At 41.2% G+C, this 20,011-nt stretch overlaps 1 protein-coding gene across 2 annotated transcripts in view; it reads right to left on the reverse strand.

The window, feature by feature from the left end:
- Positions 1-1,846: 1,846 nt before the first annotated feature.
- Positions 1,847-20,011, reverse strand: part of TSPAN4 (tetraspanin 4) — a 414,602-nt gene continuing 396,437 nt past the window's right edge. For both annotated transcript variants that reach the window (XM_054275435.1, XM_054275434.1), the window contains 4 exons: positions 17,287-17,388; positions 9,747-9,878; positions 7,669-7,752; positions 1,847-4,931 (listed from right to left, as the gene is read on the reverse strand). In XM_054275435.1, the coding sequence (XP_054131410.1) occupies positions 4,863-4,931; positions 7,669-7,752; positions 9,747-9,878; positions 17,287-17,388 (387 nt within the window). In that variant the 3' untranslated portion in view covers positions 1,847-4,862. The remainder of the gene's footprint in view (positions 4,932-7,668; positions 7,753-9,746; positions 9,879-17,286; positions 17,389-20,011) is intronic.

The raw sequence follows: 20,011 nt of genomic DNA on the forward strand, positions 1-20,011 counted from the left end.
ATAAATTTGTAAGGAAGGACAGGTCAAATAAAAAGTAATGAGAAATGACAAAGAAGTAGAACACTGTAGGGTTTTGTTAAATTGCATACAGTATGTGTGTACTTGCCCACACTTGCACACACACATCTCTGGGTCTGTATAGAATCACTGTTCAGCTTGTTGTGCAGTTGCTTATAAAGAATACAAAAGACATTATGTTGTAAACTTTAAAGAATATTTAATAACTTTTAAAAAATAAAAGGTATATTTTAAATTTTGTTCTTTATATGAATGCACAAAAATGTACCATTTTAATTGCAGCAACAAAATCCAAAGAACAGAGGAGACTGCCCACTGTGGTGAAAGACCAGTGACAAGGGAGGAGAATTCACAATGGAATCCAAACAAGATTTCCCATGGCAAGTCCCAACGTGTTTTCTAACTGTCTAACTCGGGATCTATGCAGATCATTTACATTTAGCAAATTCTTGCAGATAAATTAGAGTAAATAAGGAGTCTGGGTTTAAATAATGCCACAATCAACTGCTGGTTTCTGTTGCTTACCTTTGGTGCCCCATTTATGGCACAACACCGAAGCCAAGGGGTAAATGAAAGGCTGTCACTTTGTCCATGCTGGCTGACACCCTCCTGTCCTGCCCTGGGAAGGTGTAAGAGGCAGCCCAGTCACTCTGTGTACTCTGTGTGCCCAGTTCTCATCAGTTTGTGAGAAGTGAGGGCTGGGGTGGATTCCATAAGCAGCCCTATTGATGATGCAAGAGAGAGGATTTTTACAGCTTCTGTGCAGTCCCTTCCTCTCCATATGATAAATCCTACAATGCTGCATTTAAATGCTAATTATTGATCAAAGAATGAACTTTTATGAGTTTGTTTAATTTGAGGGGGGAGACCAAAGAACTATTCATAGAACAGAAACTTAAGTGTATTTCAGTGATTGTGCACTGTATGATGAGGAGCTAAGTAATTCTGTTGTACAAGTTAATAAGATTTGGCTGCTAGTGACAGTACAGGAAAATAAACCATATTCTATTAAATATATGGGGTTTGGGCGTGGTTTTTTTTTTAATAATTGTGAAAATGAAAAGCCAAAAGTATATTTAGACTGAATCTAAAAAGCTAAATCCTGATGCTGCTGAATTCAGTAGGTTCAGTCATATGCCCTGTGCCTTCATATCTTGTTATTAAGCAGAAACAGCCATGAGAATAAATTAGGAGTGCTCCTTTATTGCCTTTGGTTCTGTCTTTAATTTAAATGTATTGAGTCCTCCTTCATGTTTAAAGATAAGAAGTCACAATAATATAAAAGGCTTTAGTAAAAGTGACAAGACACTAATAGAAGCAATTGGAATGACTTCTGTGTTGCTCTGCCTGCATTCAATATTAGCAGCCTTTCAAATGGATATTATGCACTACAGGTTACTTATATATAATCAACCAGTTTAATGTGTAAAATGGAACTGTCTTTTTGGGTTTTTTTTTTGAAAGATTGTTGCTGTTACACATCACAAAATCTTCTGACCTTGTCAGCAGAGAAAGGATGTAGTGATCTTAAGAAAATATGGTAAGTCTGAGGCTTGTTATATGCAGTATGTTCAGAGGTATGAAATTGGATTGTGCTGGTAATGCTGTAAGCACTCTAACAGCTGTTTGGTCTGTGTGGAGAGAGTTAGTAACATTAAATATACAAAATAGTCCAGTTCAAATTATGAAAAAGCTGCAGTAGCATTGCAGTTGGTAGTGGAAGAAAAGAATTTTAAAAGGAATTATTAGCAGCAATATGTGATCTGGCATTTTTTTTTGTTGTTTGTCTGCTTGGGGTTTTTTATTGTTTGTTTGTGGTTTTTTTTTTGTTCTGTTTTGGTTTTTTTCCCTTAACTGTATGTTTTTGTTGCAGTGACTGGGATTTACAACGTGAGGGTTGCTTATACTCCCTTTAGGTACTTGTTTTTTAAAACCAAAAAAGTTTATCTTGTAAAGACACCTAAACTGTGGAAAATGATTAGAGGAAACCACAAAATGTGACTTGTCTCCAGTCTGCTTCTCATATTTTGTTTCCACTGAAGCTTTAGCTGAAGTCTAGAGGCATTCTCTAAGAGCTCAGCACATATTACTGTGAGACTCACAGGAGAAGGGTCTGTGATCTCTCTTTTCTCTACACCACCACCAAGCAAATTGATAAGAGTTGCTCTCTGTGGGGGTTCTGCACAATGGTTTGCTCCCATCAGCTGAACCATCAACAGCCTGCTGTCTCTGTGTTAATTTTTAATGGCAGGGATCACTACAAATAGACTTGTCTACCTTTTATCTGTCTCAAAAAAAAAAATCAATGTTTTATGGATGTTTTCATCACTGTGTCATGCTGCTTTTCAGTGGTAGAAACTCTGAGTTGTCAGCAGAAGCACCCCTGTGTACAAACTATAAACCAAGGCAAGAACTAATGGCACAGCTAACCTGGAATTGTATCTGTGCAGGTTAAGAAAAGAACAGAGTAGAGAGAGGGAAGGAACAAACTTACACCATCTTTTGGAGAGCAGGACAGTGTGCAGGTGAGCCTGGGCTCAAGAAGCAGAGAGCAGGGATACTGTGATGACTGCAACACCAGTGAGCCTCTTGCTTTGGAGCACAGGGCACTTGTGTGTGGACTACTTGCTCAGCTTGGGTCGGTTGGGGCTTGTTTGCATGACAGTAAAATCCTTTAGTGGTGGGGAGGTTGCTGTGATAGTGATGGGGAAGCCACAAAAAATGCACAGAATTATTACATTACTTTTACCTTAGCCTGCACAGCTAAATGCCCCATGGGGGTAAAATTTTGGAAAATAATTGCTCTTTTAAACACCAGACTGTCCTAAGCAATTTCCCAGAAAATATGGAGTAGCTCATGCCTGAGAGTGAGAAGACTGCAGGAAATCAGCAGAGACAAAAAAATCTCCCAAATCTGATGAGTGAGAGTGAATCTGTCAAATAATGCAGGTCCAGAAAAGGGTTAGTTATGGGTGTAAAGGAGATTGTTCAATAGGCTGTGTGTTGGCAAGTGCAGTTTTGTGCTGGAAATTGTCTTTAAATCAAAGCATGCAAAATGTCACTCAGAGCTGAGACCTGCTGTTGTAAGCAAGGTAACTTTCCCTGTGAGCTTGCTGCATGCTTCCAGTCTGCAGGAATGGCTGCACTCAGCTTCCTGGGAAAACACAGCTCCATAGTCACCTTTCTGCTCTAAGTGACAGTGGCTGAGAGCTCCACAAATGCTGGCTGAAGGGAGAGGGCCATCTGCATTGCTCTGTTTGCCTGTTCCCTGCTGTGGCCTTTCCCTGGGGTGCTTCAGCTTCTCCCTGGCACATATGCACTACCTGGAGCTGTTTGCTGGCAGGGAATTATTTGTTTGAACAATAGGACACATCTGATTTTTAACCTCATCACCAGAAGATGTGCATAGGAGGGTACTACATCAATTACTTCAGTTATCAATGAGTGGCTGTTCCCTAGTTAAGGAAAGTAATGGTTTTGATTTCTGCATATTTCTGTAATTCCATGATATTCTAGAAAGTGTGGATTATATTCTAACCAGCAGCTAGGTGAAGAAAAATGCATCTGAAAAAGAACACTGAGAAGTGCCTCCAGTTCTAACAGAGACTGATGTATCTTGGCTGTTGTCAGCGTGCAGCTGGGAGGAAAAAAAAAGGTAAGCATAAAAGCATCTGAAGTCTTAATAACTCTCAGAAAAATGAGCAATGTGCAAAAGATTTTTCCTCAGCAAGGCGAACACTATCATACCTGCAGATGATTTTATCCCAAAGTAAATTAATGAAATGGTGACATTCAGGGAAGGAACAGCTGACAGCTTTGTACACATCTTCAAGCATGGAAATGAGTGATATTTTTTGGCAGACTTACTTGAAACAGGGATGATAAATAAAACCATAGTAGACTGACAGAGAGAGCCCACTCACAAGTTGTTTACTGAAATGAAGATACAGCTGAAAGTAATTACTTGTTTCCCAGAGGTATAAGTGATAGTGCCTTGTACAAGAAATAATACTTGGTTATTTCAGTTGGAATGTAAAATAGGATAGAAAGGTTTCCTCTTTCTGAGGTTAGATGCTGGGTATTTTCACCTCCTTTCAGAAAAGTATGTGTTTATGAATGTAATATATATAACATATGCAGTCAACCATCTATATGCCACTGGCAATTAGGAAGTGAGGCAATGTCCAATATTGTTTTCCATTAACAGCCAGGATCTCGCTGTACAGATTCTGATTAAAAGCCTGACTCTGCGGCACAGAAGATTAAAAATACTCCTTTAAAACAATGCACTTCTGAAGATGATCCTCTCCTGGCTACAAAATCATCTTGAGACACTTGGAGGCAGGGCTGCTTGATCTTGACATTTTAGCTGTGTGCAAACTGTAGTAAAATTACAATTGCATTCAGTCCTAGCTACTCTGTACCTTCTTGCTGAAGAACATTTGTTTTCTACGTCCTCTCTTCCAGACTGGGAAATGCAGGAAGGCAGCCTGGCAGCTTTTACAGAGGTTGCCTCAGTGCCATCTTTTCTTAACATGGGTTTGCAGTCAGCCCCTTGTAAGCAGCCTCTCTTGCCTTGCCACAGGCCATGGAAAAGGAACCATTGCTTTTTTGGTTTTCCTCTGCTTAAAGACAAGGCTGCTTCTTACCTGTGCCAGTTCAAGTACTGACTTTTTCTTTTCTTCCTCCTTCAGTAAAGTGGGGTGATTCACAAAATCTTCAGAAAGATAGCATTATACACAGTTTATAGTACAAAGGGGGGTGGGGAAAGGTCAGATGAATGAGCATGAAGGAGATTTCTCCTGTGTCCTTTGGAGGAGAAGCAGAAAGATTGGGAATGGTATCTATGCACAGTAGGTGTCTGCCTTGACTACCTGACAATACATGGTCATTGCAAAGGTGAGTCCGAGAATCTAAGAGAAAAGAAACAACAAACAATCGTTTTTCAGTAAGTAAAAAAAACCCTATTTATTGAAACAACAAGAAAAAAAAGAGCAAAGCATGACACTAGTTTTGTTCACACACAGGAGGACATATCACATACTGTGTTTCCTGCCTGTGCATGTCCTTGTTCTATTCCTAGAGTCTGTCTGCCTTTTGTCCTTATCCCTCTTGCTGTCTTACAGAATGGACAGTGAGAGCAGGAGAGAGTTGATTTCTCACCAGATACTGGGAAGAGGTATATTGAAAAAAATTTGGATGTCTTTTGCTTGAAAATATTTTACAGTAGCAATCCACAGCTGTGTGGGTATTCTGTGGGTGTCCCTGTAGCTGTTTTTTTGAGAGACATTGGGTTAAACCCTGGCCCTACAGATGCAGTGGTTTACTTGACTGTACTTTACTTTTCCAAGAGTATGTGTGCACAGGTCTCTGTGGGGGGATCACTGGAGACTGAACATGCATTAATCATGACCATCAATGCCTCATCAACAATGGATGTGTTTTTCTACTCAGCCTATTCAAGAGAAGCAGCAGGGAGGTGGGGGTTCTTCTCCCAGCTAAGCACCGACCTGTTGTGCTGTCTCTGGTGGATTACTTCATCAAAAGGGATGGGAGAGAGAGTCTTATTTTCCTTCCAGCTGAAGTACCTATATGAGTGTACTAAGTGCTTGTTACTTTCCCTTTGCAACACCACTGTACGAGTTGTCACTGAAATGAAGGGCTGCGAGGTAGAAATTTTAGGGTATGAATTCTGTTTTAAGCACTTAATTTGACCACTTCAAATTTAGTCTTTACATGAGTAATACTTCCTGTTAATGAGTACTTTAAAAGAATATATGAATACACACGCATATAATTATATTTATGAAGAAAAAATGGTTATAAAATTAATTTATATTATGAAGAAAAAATGGTTACTGTTAATCTTCCTCAAGTCTCACTCTTCTACAGTGAAATCAGATTATTAGGTTTTGGTGTGCTGTTTGTAGCAAGCACTGGCCTTTTGGAAGTATCCACCTTCAGGGACAGCTACGTAACAAAACAGTGGTGGCTGAACTTGGTTTATAATTTGAAGCATGCACGACTGAGGAAGATTCTTCTGTTGCATGTGCTGTTATATCCTTCAAATTATGTGACTGCATGATTCTCTAAGATGCTAACATGAAAAACTGCCACATGCTATGGGCCAGAACACAACTGAAACAGCAGCAAGAGAGGGGGCTCAGTTCATTTCAGGTGACAGTACACAGAAACTTTTGTCATCAGGTACATTCAATTATACCAGGCAGCTGGAAGGCAGACTGAAAATCTGTTGTGTTCTGAGGTGTTTTCCCTGCATTGCACAGCATTTACTAGGAATATGAATCTGCATTTTTAAGTTGTCTGAAGTGCTTCCTCCCATGCAAACTAGCAATGTCTTTCTGTCAGAAAGATAGTATTGTCTTACAAATTTAATATACTTAGGGTATTTATGAGAGGGACTCTGACCATGGGCTGCTGGGGATTTTTAGTGTATCCTTTAAAGATACCCTAAATGCAGAATGGATGCTCAAAAGCTGGTTTGTTTTTTTTTAATCATGGTAATTAACAACAGTCATAAATTGCCTGTCTGCCATATGATCTTGTGCTTTTTTCTCTAAGCATATCTGCTTATTATACTGGAACAAACCCCAGAAGTCTACTGAATTTGGGCCTGTGAGGCGTCAGGCATTTGCATTAATAAGTTGCAGCCAATAAATGACATATGAGAGAGTAAGATATGTGCCATTCTGCCTAATCTGTCATTATTGGGAATGTGAGTGGAATACTGATCCCAGGCTCTCTCCTGCTGCTGCTTAGTGGCATACCAGGCAAATTTAAAAAAAACCCAACCAAACCAAACAACCATGAGTTAATCTGCAGTTCCACAGTGTTAATTAGCTTAGCAGTGCCATCCTTTGTGCTTGCATGTTGGGTGTGAGAGAGGGGGAGCTGGAGACTAAAGCTAGATTTTTCAGTGAATTTAGGAAAGGCCCTTTGAACCAGCCAGAGCTCCAGCACAACTTTCACCTGTGTATCCTCAGGCTGTGCCACAGGTGCTTACACTGGCACAACCACAGCAGGCTGGGTTAAAGGCACAGGCATGTAAGAGACAAAGTGGTGGACAACAGATTCTTCTCTGACCAAAGTCACAGGGGAAAGGACTGCAACTCAAAAATCTGACAGGCATGTCTATGCCAATCATAGTAAAGGAACATGGGTTTATTGGCAGGGTTTGGGCACCACATCCTGATTTGTAATTTACCCTGGGCCTGAGGGATGAGGTTGAAGACTTAAGTTACCTCTAGACTGTGCTGAAGTTGGCTATTTAGCCTAAGTCCTCTCTGGAGAATAACTGGACAAATAGAGGCACCCTAAAGGCAGTTCATCCTACCCTGATTAGGTGTCTGGAGTCCAGTCTCCCCTCCCAAGTCCAGTTTCAGTCTTATATAAACCACTTGATAAAGTGCCAGCTCTTTGCAGTGCATCATAAAACACTGCAGTATTCCTGGTTCTGTGCCTTGTACACAGTATTTTAACTAAAGTAAAACTCAAAGTGCTTAATAATTTTGTCTGATGGTAGACAAAAATTCTGCAAGATTTAAAACCTGCTTAGGCAGAGTATATATCTGCATCTGTGGTTACTTAGTTACAACTACTTAGGATTTGAAAATTGATATTAAACTGTACCTGCACCATAGCTGTGCACAATCCAAAGATTCCCACTGCCAGTAGGTTTTCCTGGAGCCATACTTTCACAGTTTCATAGCAAGGCTAAAAAGAAAAACAAACCAAGAATATTGTATTGGCCATAAATACAGCTCTACTCTCCCAGGAATATACAGCTAGAGAAAAAATTGATCTGACGCAGCTGCTAGGTAGCCTGGATTATCATTTCAGTGCTGAAGCAACTACAATGTATTTTTGGGTTGAAGCTTGAACATGGAGTACTAATCCCAGACACAAAACAGTGCACCTCCAAAATGCTGCTTGAGCACTGCTCCGTATAAATTCAGCCAGTAACAAAAAATATTGTGCTGATTTTGGCTGGGGTAGAGTTAATTTTCTTCACAGTGATGGGTATGGGGCTGTGTTTTGGACTTGTCCTGAACACAGGATAGATAATCTGGAGATATTTTTTGTTATCATTGAGCAGGAGTTACACAGAGCATGGTTTTTTGGTTTCCCTATTGAACTGTCTTCATCTCAACCCACTCTTTTCTCAGTTTTACTTTCCTGCTCTCCCCTTAATCCCTCGGGTGGGAAAGTAAGCAGGCAGCTGTGTGGGGCTTAGTAGCCAGCTGAGGTTAAACTACTACAAATAAACAAGCACTGGGTTTGGGTCCTCTTTGCTCTCTAAAACCCAACCAGAAGCAGTTAGAACCTTACAATGAGGTTTTCATTTTCTCCACATTTCAGGGAAGTAAACATTTCTTATAATACATAAACACACATGAAACCCAACAGTCCCAGTGTGAGTGGCTCAGTAGCTGCTCCTGCTGCACATGGGCCCATTTCATACCATTTTCAACTGCAGTATGGACACTCTTCCATTATTTTCTTCATGCTTTAAATTCTACAGTAGCTGTAGCCCAGTTTTACTGGTCCAGTTTTGGGGAGGGTGGAATTGGCCCAAGTGAAACCTTTCTTTAAATAATGTCTGTAAGACAACCTTGTGCAAAAACAGGGACCCCTGTCTTGTAAATGTTCACGGCCAAGAATCATTCAGCCTTCAGTTAGGGGCTTTTACATATGTATAAAGAAAGAACTATTAATGGCATCAGAAGCCAGAGGGTTAACCTGCACTGATTTTCTTGCTACCCTGAATAAAATAGAAGAACTTTTCAGTCCTTAAATTAAAAAAAATTACCCAGAGCTACTCAAGAAGTATAAGGAAGCTGTGTTTGATGTGAACTCAGCCTCTGTTGAGTACAAATCCATGCATATGAAATCTCACTAGAAAGTGGCCAAGACAGCTTTACTCATTGTCTTCACAAACCATTAGAACCAGCAAAATGTAGTTATAATTCCACTTCATCAGGTGGCCTACACCCCTCCTGTGTAATTGCACTACCTGTAATTAGCACAAAGAATTGCTGAGGTAATTTCTGAGACATATTTAGGCTCTGACTATCTGTTCCAGAAAGATCTTGCTGAGGCCGTTGTAGGGAAATTATCCCATGGAGTTTTGAATTTGATTACAGGCAAGTGCAGAAACTCAAAAAAAAAATGCTGCTGGCAACTCAGCGGAACAATTCCCACTCCTCTGTGCAGTGGAGGCCCCCGAACCAGAGCTCCTGGTGGGAGAGGTGTGCTCAAGGCTCTGCCAGTCCTCCTGCCTCAGGAGTGCCTGGGCTGTGATGAGCTACAGCTGCTGCTCCAGGGCCTGTGTGTGCATGAACCATTTGCCTTTATTGCTGCCTGACCCCAGCAGGTGGGGCACTAAAAAGGGCATTCCTGCCATTTCCTAGCTTGATGTCACTGGTCTGCACTGCAGATCACTGTTGGAATGGACCTGTCTGCAGTGTGGAACAACAGCTTGGAGCCTACTGAAAGGAAACCAGCTCATAAAAATAACTAAATAGGGGGTTTCATTGGAGCTCAAAGGCCACAGCTCAACAGGAGCCTTCTGAAAGCACCTGATGAAAGGTGAATTAGGATAGAATGAGGTGCACAGCTTATCATCTGTGCAGCCCTGCAAATCACTACTGCCTGTCCTTCACCTGGGCTGCAAGGCAGCTGCTGCCATGTGCTGCAGAGCTACTCACCGCTTTCCACCAGGTCCCTGGGGAATGGAGCCCACAGTTCTCACTGAATTCTAAGCAGCAGGAGTCTGGCACCCGGGTTGTGTTGTACACTTCAAACCAGTCCGTGTAGTTGGAGACTCCGCAGCATCTGAACTGGAAAAAGATGAAGCGAGGTGATACCATAAGCGTGATCCATCACTGCCTGTTCTGACTTTGCCTCCTGGAGCCTGACACTCAGTGCACTTTGATCATATCAGCAGAGGCTTTAAATTTTAAAGGAATACAGTACTTCCTCAGCTTTACTCAAAACAGACCCCCTTCTCTACTCTTTTTTATTAAGTTTAAACATGGCCTTGTATGCAGCTAGTGTTGATGCAAGAAGAAAAGGCCCCTATTTGCAGTGGGAAGATACTGCAGGAGCTGAAACTGGACAACCTCAGACAAGTACTGAAACTGAGTTATTGACTGACCAGAATTTTAACAGTTGTTTGCAGTTTGTCAAGAAAAAAGATACAGGTACAGCACCCAAGAAACGAAGACACTATTTCTGGGATCATGATTGGAGTAAACAAGGTGAATTTCTCACTAAGCTATTAATTAGTAATCACCTTTGAAAGACTTTGCCTATCATCAGCAAAAGGTGTATTTCTCTCTGTGGTGCAGTTCTTTAATGTCATCATCTGATGCTGCTCTAACAGTTGTGCATTCAGTGTCTGCCTACAAGGACACAGTGTGTGCAGATATCACAACACTGCTAAATCAGAATGTCTGTTTGACTTTGGTAGTGGGATGAAAGGTGCAGAAACACACAGTGGTAGAGGGAATGGCTCTGTGGCCATCTTCCCCTTGGGAACTGGTATATTCTTGGGATAGGAAAGAAGCTGGGACTCATTACCACATAGATGTATACACCATCTGTCGCCCTTATGCAAAAGTATGAATTTGTTGGGATTTAGACACTTCAGCACCAATGAGTAAACAAGACAACACTGGGCTGCAGAACTGCTCTCTGCTATTCACAGTACCTCACACTTTTTGGGGCTATGCCAGCCACCTGCCTAGTCCCAAAATTACTTGCCAAGATCTTATTTTTTTAAATGCGAATTTAGGTAAGCCTGAAGGGTGTTTTTAGCATCCCTGTAGAGACCACTTCTCTTGTTTCTGAGAGACTCATAATCATGCAGACATCTGCATCACCAGGGCCAAAGACATAATGGAGATCCTCATGTTTACACTGGCTTGAGGGAGAGTTTTCCTTTGTTACATAATAGCTGTAGAGTTCAGGCTGTAGTAGAATTGTGGTGTTCAGCTCTTGCTGCACTCACAAAATGTGCCACTCCAGACCCATAGAGGGCAGAGGTGTCACATGCTGCTGCCTCATGCATCTTATGATGCTTCAAGCACTCAGAAAGTACTCCTTGATAGAGACATTTCAGTCTGCTCACAGCAGAGTTTTTCTTCTGTCAGGGAAAAGTCAGAAAACTTTCCTCCACGAACATCTATCCTTCCAAGTTTCTGCTTCAAATTTTGATTTGGTCTGTGGCAGGGCTCAATCCTCCACTTGCAAATGTTTGATTTTTAGGATTACAGGCTTCATTTTCTACAAACTGACATGAAAATAGAAAAAAAAGTTTGTGCCTTTCTTTTTTTCCTATATGTTGCTGCACAGAAAACAGGAGGTCCATGTGTAACAGGTCCCAAAAGCGAGTAGGAGCAGCCTGGAATACATGGCATACATTTGAGGAAGGCTGGTTTATTTGGAAATCTAACAAGAAGAAGGTCTTGCAGGCTGTCATCATTAGAGTCAGGAGGCAGCTCTTTGATAGACAGCGAGAAGTGACAGCTTGTAAACAGCAAGCCTTAAAAATGTGGCTCATCTGTGATGTAGAGTGTGCAGCGGTAAGGGCTGAAACATTTGAGTGATGTTCTGGCCAAACACAAGTGACACAAGTTTGCATAAATCAGAACTAGACTCCTTCTTCTCATAATAATGCATGGCTGAAGGTGTCAGTCTGACAGACTACGGAGATGAAGATGAAGCACGGGTTTTGTAGCCAAGTGCTCACTAACAGGTTGAGGACAGCTGCTCCTAGGATTGGGACTCCAAAGAATAAAATTCCTGGTAAGCCACAAGGTGAGAATAGGAAGGGATGCAGTTGCAAAGATGAGCTGCAGTTGGACACTGCCTGCCCACACAGATTGTCTGTACAAGAGCACAGCAGACACAGCAATGGGCTAAGAGAAGTTCAAGGTATAAATAAAGGGCACAACACAGGATCAATGGTCTTGGGACTGGAAGAAATAATGTCTGTAACTGTAATTGGAAGAAATATCTTTGGAAGACAAAGGAAGGATGAGCAATGGGATTAAGCAGCGGATGATCCATAGCCCTAATCAAGAGGAGGTGATGAATACAGCAGAGTTCTAACACCACAGAGACCTGAGAGTGCAGAAGCAAGGGAGGGAGCACTGCTCAGTGAAGGCCAAGTCCTGTCACTGGCATCTCTAGGGAGCAGGGGCATTGATCCATGGTCAAAGATGCAGGAATGAGGAAACAAGCAGCAACAGGACTGAATGGATCACCACTTCAGATCCAGCAGAGGTCCAGAAGCCAGAAAGGCAGATAAGCTGAGAGGTCAATAAACTCAGAGACTTCACTATGGATTCCAGTAGGAAAGAGAGAGTGCAGGAGTGATTTTGGATCATATGACAAGCAAGTGATTTATCCCTGGTTGATGCAGGTGAACAGTAAGGAGCCAAATCATTGAGGGAGATGAGGGATCATTAGAAGAAAGGGGAATATGGAGGACTTTTTAGAGTCCTTTTAGATTTGAGAGCAACATTATCTTGAAAATTGGCACGGTTTCTAAGCAGGGATAGTTGGAGACAGGCCTACACCTGGAGGATTGAGAAAGCTCAGGGCAAAGGACAATGTCTGTCACCAGCAGTTTGTTGTAGTCATTTCTACCACAAAGGCTGATATTCTGCCAATGCCAGGCATGAAAGCATTGAAGTCTCGATTCTTGCTACAACCACATTCATTTTTAGGTCACATTTACACTCCTGTCTTGTTCTCTTCACAAGTGAAGTGATAAAATTACACAAGTTTGCCTAATTGCTTACTTCTGTTCCTACTTTCAACATTTACAATTTTTAGAAATAATTATGAACTAACAGTGTTTCTTTTGGAGTACCAAGACTAACACATTTTAAAAGGGAATAATCTAGTAAAAAAGTTTCTATGTCAGTGCAACAGTGCAACTCCTGAAAAGGAGTTGGACGCTTGTACATATTTTACATTATTCTCAACATTGAAGGCTAAGTGGGCCTTATCTTCTTTGCCAAATTCCTGCAGACTCAGTCAGGCTGGGATAGGGTTTGTGAAAACAAACAGATACTCAGTCCTTGTTGCAGACTGTTTTTTAGCAAAGCCTTGTTTTCTGCTTTTGTGAATGGGGCAAAGAACTAGAGACAGAGTAGGGGGCCTTCTATACACCTTTTTCCACCATCACTGTGAAAAGTGATGAATAATATAGTTTTGTTCTAAAAATCATGTTTAATGGGTGGTGGTTTCCAGTAGTAATTCTAAAGTATGGCTTGATCTAATAGAATCAATGACTGAGAATAGGGAGATGGGTCAAATTTCTTCTCAGTTACAGTGGTCTAAACAGACATGAAAAGGCATTACACAGCAGCAAAAGTGAGCTGAATTTGCTCACTTTAGTGAAGCTAATAGGTTTCCTGCATGCCTCTCAAATTACTGCCCGCTTAGTTAAAAGTAGAAGTGCTCAAATATTGATCACAAAGATGTTGAGGATGAAGCAACATTTTAAAAATTAATGCCTGTTTCTCATTTTCTAATGATCTCCACCTGTGACTTTAACCAGTCCTGGTGGGTAAGAAGTTTAATGCAATTCAGGGCAACTTACCTCCTAAACTATCAGAATTTTAGTCATGTTTGAAAATCACTTTGTAAGCTTTCGTAGTCTTCAGTCATGACACACAGAATTCATCTGCTTGTGTTTCTGATCCTTTTAAGGTTTGAAACGCTATTGAAAAGGCTGAGAGTTTGGTTAGCTGAAGGTATTAAAAAGAAATCAATAGAATGTTCTGATTTGAAACAGCTCCCTGACCTAGAGGCTTACTAGGACTGCAAAATGAGTCCAGTGCCTTTCCTCTCAAACACTTTGCAGGTTTGCAGCTTAACCCAACTCCTTTATTGGTAACGTGAGCAGCTCAGGCATCAGCCAAAACTGCAACTTCCTCTTAAAAGACAGGAAGGGAAAAACTCAGTTTTCCCCTTGTTTCCAGTGTCTTGAAAATGGTAGGCTTCTGTTAAAAAGAGGAAAATAATTTCTCAAGGCACAAAGGCTTCGGAAAAGAAAACCTTCCTCAAACGGTGCTCAGGCCTTTCACACTTAGACAATCACCACTCACAAGTCACTCTGTGCTCTGGGCATCCACACTCCCTGTCAAAACTCCCCTCTGATTCGTGACTGGCCAATCCCACAAAAGTCAAATGCCATCTAAATGAGGCTCCTTGGAAAAACTTTTTCCCCCTTTTTTCAGCCAAAGCTGCCATACACAATAGCACCTAATGAATGCAGAATGGGGGTGGTCTCTAGCTTAAATCTTGGGAGAAATTAAGAACTATGCCAGAGTGTGAAAGCTACTGCTTTAACCACTACTCAGGCTCTGAAAAATACTTTTACAAAGAAAGGAGTGCAAATGCAGAGGGGACAAGGAGTCATTACGATTTCTGTTACTGTCATGTTTTTTACATGACACTTTTTTTTTGTGAGGCTGCTGTTTTCCATCCACATACAGACACAGCCCATGGCTCAGCCAATGACTGATGTCTCCCATCAGGAAAAACTCTGTCCTATATCTCATCGTGGTTGCTCTGTTGTGGCTTTTGGTGAGAGCCTTAGGAGACAGAATGCAAACAGCAAGCCTGGGCTGGGATTTCCCTTGCAGAAAATCCCCTGCATCACCCTAATTCTCCAATCAGTGATTACACTCTACTGATTAGGGATGTAAGAGATAATGATTATTACACAGAAACCCCCCAAGTTGGCATTTAGATAGCTCTATTCAACTGCAAAGTGTTTTACATAATTAACCATGATGGGATTGTCTTTGCTGCACCTCTGCAATAGTGTATTCCCACACAGTTTTGAAAGATACATGTGAGAACCAATTATGCAGAGTGGCAAAAATGGATATGTGGGAGCTCTTTGCTGTTCTCCTCAGTGCCCAGCATGGAGAGCACAATGACTTTGGCACTGTGGTACTGCCAAGCTGGCATGTGGTAATTTCACAGTGGCCATGAGAGAATTATGTCCCCTGGCTGCATACAACCCATGGAGTGGCATTTTCTTGTCACCTTCTGAGCTCCTAGGAGTTAGCTAACATAAGTTTCATCTGAAACTAATAAGGTATTCTTTAAACTGTAATGGGTTTCAAGACCAAAGGAATTACCAGGACAAATGACCATGATCTGCAGCACTACACAAACTACAGATTATTGAGTCCTGCCTTAAACCTAAGCTGGTCACTGAACCTGATCCCTGATCATTTCCTTTAAGCAAAAAGCCAGGTCTTATTCTTTAGAGAAAAAGAATACTGTGCTGCTGAACAGCAACATCCTACCACGACATACATCTAACTTGGGTTTTTAGCTCTTGGATCAATTACAGAGCCCTATTCTCTCACAACCCTTTTTCCTTCCTGCTCTCTTTTTAAGCACTGCAATGACATCACTAGTTCATCTTTGCCTGTTTATATAAGGTGTTTAAAATTTCTCACCATAATGTCAGTTTCCAAATTTTTTTTTACATCTTTTCTGAATGCAGTCCATGAAGAATTTGAAAAAATGTGACTATATGAACTAGACATTACATATATTCTTACACCTATTTTACACAAAGGGGAACAGAAATATGGTGTTTATATGTCATGAGACCTCCAAAAACTGCTTTTCCCCCCATCTTTGCTATATGCTTTTAAGACTTCTTGGGGTGCCACTGAAAGCAGATTAATACTTACTACAAATATTTTAATACTAGTAGTTTTTACTACATTTTTACTACACATAATTAAGTTCCTATAAAAGAGTAAACTTTCTAATACTGTTGGATATAAGCAATGATATTAAAAAACATCTGTATTTCACATGGCTTGCTCTCAAGATAGCACCACCAAATGCATTTCGCTTGTCAGTAACTGATGCTTTCTCATACTTGATGTATTGGAAAAAGGAAAAAAGCATTGGAAGAGGAAATTATTAACAATATTGCAAGATGCTGAGGCCTTTTAAAGGCAACTGAAAGAACTTTTTACGTGCAGTTGTTTGGATGCAGGACTGAAATTAGCTTTTTTCCTGGACCTGAACTTTGGACACTCCTGTCTTTCACACACAGCAGTATTGTAGGCAACCTACTGCACTCAACATAGGTCCTGCAGACCCAAAGATGCACAAGGAGTTTGGCCAATCAGTTCTTTTGTTCTGTTAGCAATCTCAAGGTTTCAATTTCTCAGACCATTTCTTAGCAGTCTGTTGCTCCTGTTACCTTGTATTGTCCATAAGAGGAGACTTTGGGAGCACTGGGAGGGGTTACTGTCTTTGATCCATTTAAGACATCAGGCAAGACTAAACCCCTCCTGTCTGTACCACACTTGCACCTCTGGAGGAGAAAATGAGGCGGCTATGCAAGATTTCTTGAGTGAAGCCAAGGCTGTGCAAGTGCTTCTGCCTAAAGCAGGAGAAAAGCTGGAGCACTTTTCCATTCAAGAACAGAGAACATGAAATCACAAATATCACCCCCAGGAGAACTGACTGAACTGAATATGAAACAGGTACAGAGCTAATAAACCTGAACTGTCAGTGATGGTGTTTCCTCAGACAAGGGCAGAGGAGGAAGCCAGCTACAATGTTCACCAGTCCTTAGCAGATGAACACTGGCAGAGAGCTGTCAGAGAATCAGGGCAAAGGAACAGCAGTGACAACACAGCAAAAAGCATTTCCCAGTCCACCTGTGATGGAGGATGACTGAATTCTGCTGGGGAAAATGTACTGACTGTAGGAGGAGGCTACAAACACCATGCTCTGTTTCCATTTTGACTCACTAGTGGGAACAATAGTAGCAGCGAAAGGAGACGGGACAGAAATTAAAAAGTGGTTGAAGAGGTCCTTTGCTAGTATGCTCTTCATCCCAGCAGAAACCACCTCTCTGACTTTAAAGAAAAGGTACAGCTTGTTTCCAGTCTGACCAGCTCCTTCACACTCCACATAGCACAGAGCTGCATGATATTTAGGCATCAACTTAGTACAACCTTCTAAAAGGAAGATGATACTTCCTATTAAAGTAGAAATAAATAAAATAAATAAAAAATACTGCTTGTTACAAAAAGCAGAGAGTTTGCTTGCTAATGTGCTGACTGGGTGGGAGAAAGAGAGTGACTTGGGATTTGGAGGTTTAATTATGTTCACTCCCAGAACATGCTGTTACAGAACCCAGAAGGTAAAGAGGAAGAGGTAAAAGAGAGAGCTCAGACTTACATCTGTTTGGATGATGCTCCATGCATTAGTGAGGCCAATATTTCCATCTGTCCCATACAAGTGAAGTCCTTTCTTCAGATCCCGTTGAGCATACTTGTCAATCTAAAACCAACAACAAAAGACACAGAACTCAAAATTTGCTGAGTACCAACTTTCAAATCAAAGAGCATGGAGCATAGAACTGTTGGACAACGGTCCTGTACTGAAATGAATAAAAGTTTAACCAACATTTTGTAAATAACATGAGGAGTTCCTCTTCTGAGCTTATGTTCCTGTTTCCTATCACAGAAACCTTTACTACATCTTTTCCCTTCTCACATAACTACCAAAGTACTACAGGAAGACTGGATGCAGCTTAACCACTCATTTTTGCAAATAAGCCCATCTATGAAATCTTTCATCTACACCCAACGTTTCCTTCTAGTTTCGTATATTTAATTGGGACCAAGTGCATTAATGTGTACTCCTTCATAGTGGAAAACAGACAGAGATGGTGCATTCCCTAGTGATTGCTCCTCTAGAACTTGTCATTCCAATGGTGGGGACTGTCTAAAATAATGTAACCAATGCTAATTTTAAGTTAACAGAGGCAGCAAAGGTATTCTGCTTCTCCCATACACTTGGGCTTCACTTCTGATTTGTGCAGTCAGAATAGCTTCCTGACTGCAGCTGCAAAAAAAAGTGGATGCAAAGTATCTTGCACAATGTTAAAGAGGAATTTTCAGCCCACTACATCATAATTATTAAGGGAAAAACATAAAGTTACTCAACAGTATGACTACAAAAATACTCTGACCTCAAAAGCTCACCATGTCCTGGAAGCCTCTGCTGTATGTGCAAAAGATTGTGCTTGATCTGTCCAGTTCTTTTGTTTCCTTCCCTAAAGTTTACCAGCATCATGTTGAGCCAGTAATAAAAAAGCTTTGAGGCAGTACAAGAAACAGCACAAGTTAAGATTAATTACAACTTAATCTCAGCACCTTAACAATCATGCAAGGCCTTTCTCATGGATGCCTTCCTTAAACAGTAGGTGCTGTGATCCCTCTGTAATTATCATGTAAGCTGCTTTTGGCTTTACACAGAGATTATACACAGTCACTGGTACGTTAATTAGAGGAGAACACCAAAGCTGAAAGCTGTCATTAAATTTGGAATTAGTTGAGAAAATTACAGGCAATAAACGATAAACTTAGATGTGCTGGGGATTCCTAGCATTCATTTAAGAATTAGATTGAATTGTGTTTCAGCTCTGCACTTACCCTCAGCTCCCTGTGTCTCAACTGGACCTGCTGTGATCTCCAGCAGTGCCATCAATTAGGATGGAAGGGCAGGGTTGTGATGCCAGTCTCAGAGAGGCCTGGAAATTTAGTTAATGTCCTACAGAGGCAGTGAGGTAAATTAATTGTTGGAAAACTAATTCTTATTCAGAAACTGACAGAGGTGAAGAGGAACAGGGTAACTAAGGGCAGGTAAGGACAGAAATCCAGCAAGGCAATCTGTTACCTTGAAGATGAAGAGAAAGGTTTATTTTAAATATTATCTCACCTGAGAATATCTGCCCTGTAGAGTGAGAAAGCTACACACCATCCTTAGGTTCATATCAGCAATTCTTATCTGAAGGGTAAATGCCATGTTAAAAGGATGCAAAATGCGAAGTTTGCACTTCCTTAATTAAGTTTTCCTTTGCAATCTTGACATCCTATTTCAGATGGATCATGATAATTTATTAACTTTACATTCACAGAAGATCAAGAGCAAAGTTTTGTTAGTCCATGTGTGCTTTAACATGGTCTCAAGAGATTGTGTCACCAAGCATTCCTGATCTTTCTTCTACCTGGAGAAGCCTCACTAGCAAGCGACTTGCTGAGGCTTCCTCATAAAATTAACCACTTTTGCTGCACAAAGAGTGCAAGGCCTTTATACTGGGAACACAGCTGGCATCAGATTTCCATATTTCAGAAACTGAATAACCAGCAGAGCACTAGTCAAGAAAACAGGTATTATGTGACCAGTTCTCCCACTGCTATTTCACAAAGCCTCAGCATCAAGTCCTGCACATGGTATGACCCATCATTATTTGTTGTTTTAAAAATAAAATGCCTGCTTGAATCTTGCTTGGAGGAGGATGTAATGTTTTTTAGAATCTCACATCACACATGTGACATGTGTCTCATTTCCTCATCTCCCTCTCATCTCTGTGCAGGCTACAACTTTGAAAGAGGCAAACACATGTTGTGGAACGGTATTGCCAGATTGTTTTACCTTTTTATTTCGTGTCCACTGACAGGGAAGGCATCTGGAAATACCAGTTTTACACATATACATACAGTGAGAGCTTTATAGTCATTTGAGTGATGGTAAAGGTAGGACTTTACACAGTTCTGTTTTATCAAAGTTTCCATCTGACCTTCTAATTAAGTGTGCTGCACACACAACAGTATGCTGCTCTCTGAAGAGCAGCTGATTTAAGATCTTTTTGTCAGACACACACAGCTACTCCTTGAAGCACTCACACTCTTCTGTTTGCTTACACTAGGGTCAGAAAGGTGTTGATCAAACCCTAGGAATAACCTTGTACAGAACGACCGAGTTTGTGGGTGGTGACGGGGCTCCAGGAGAAAGGGGGAACAGGGATCAGCCCTTGGCCTCCTGGCACTTGTGTCTGCAGCTGAAGCAGCAGCAGGAAGCCCCCCCCCCCTCTGTGTCTCCCCTGTTTCCATTTGTT

Source organism: Melozone crissalis, unplaced genomic scaffold (genome assembly GCF_028551555.1).
Source record: "Melozone crissalis strain CALT ecotype California unplaced genomic scaffold, PUWL_Pcris_2 ptg000018l_1, whole genome shotgun sequence".
NCBI lineage: Eukaryota > Metazoa > Chordata > Aves > Passeriformes > Passerellidae > Melozone > Melozone crissalis.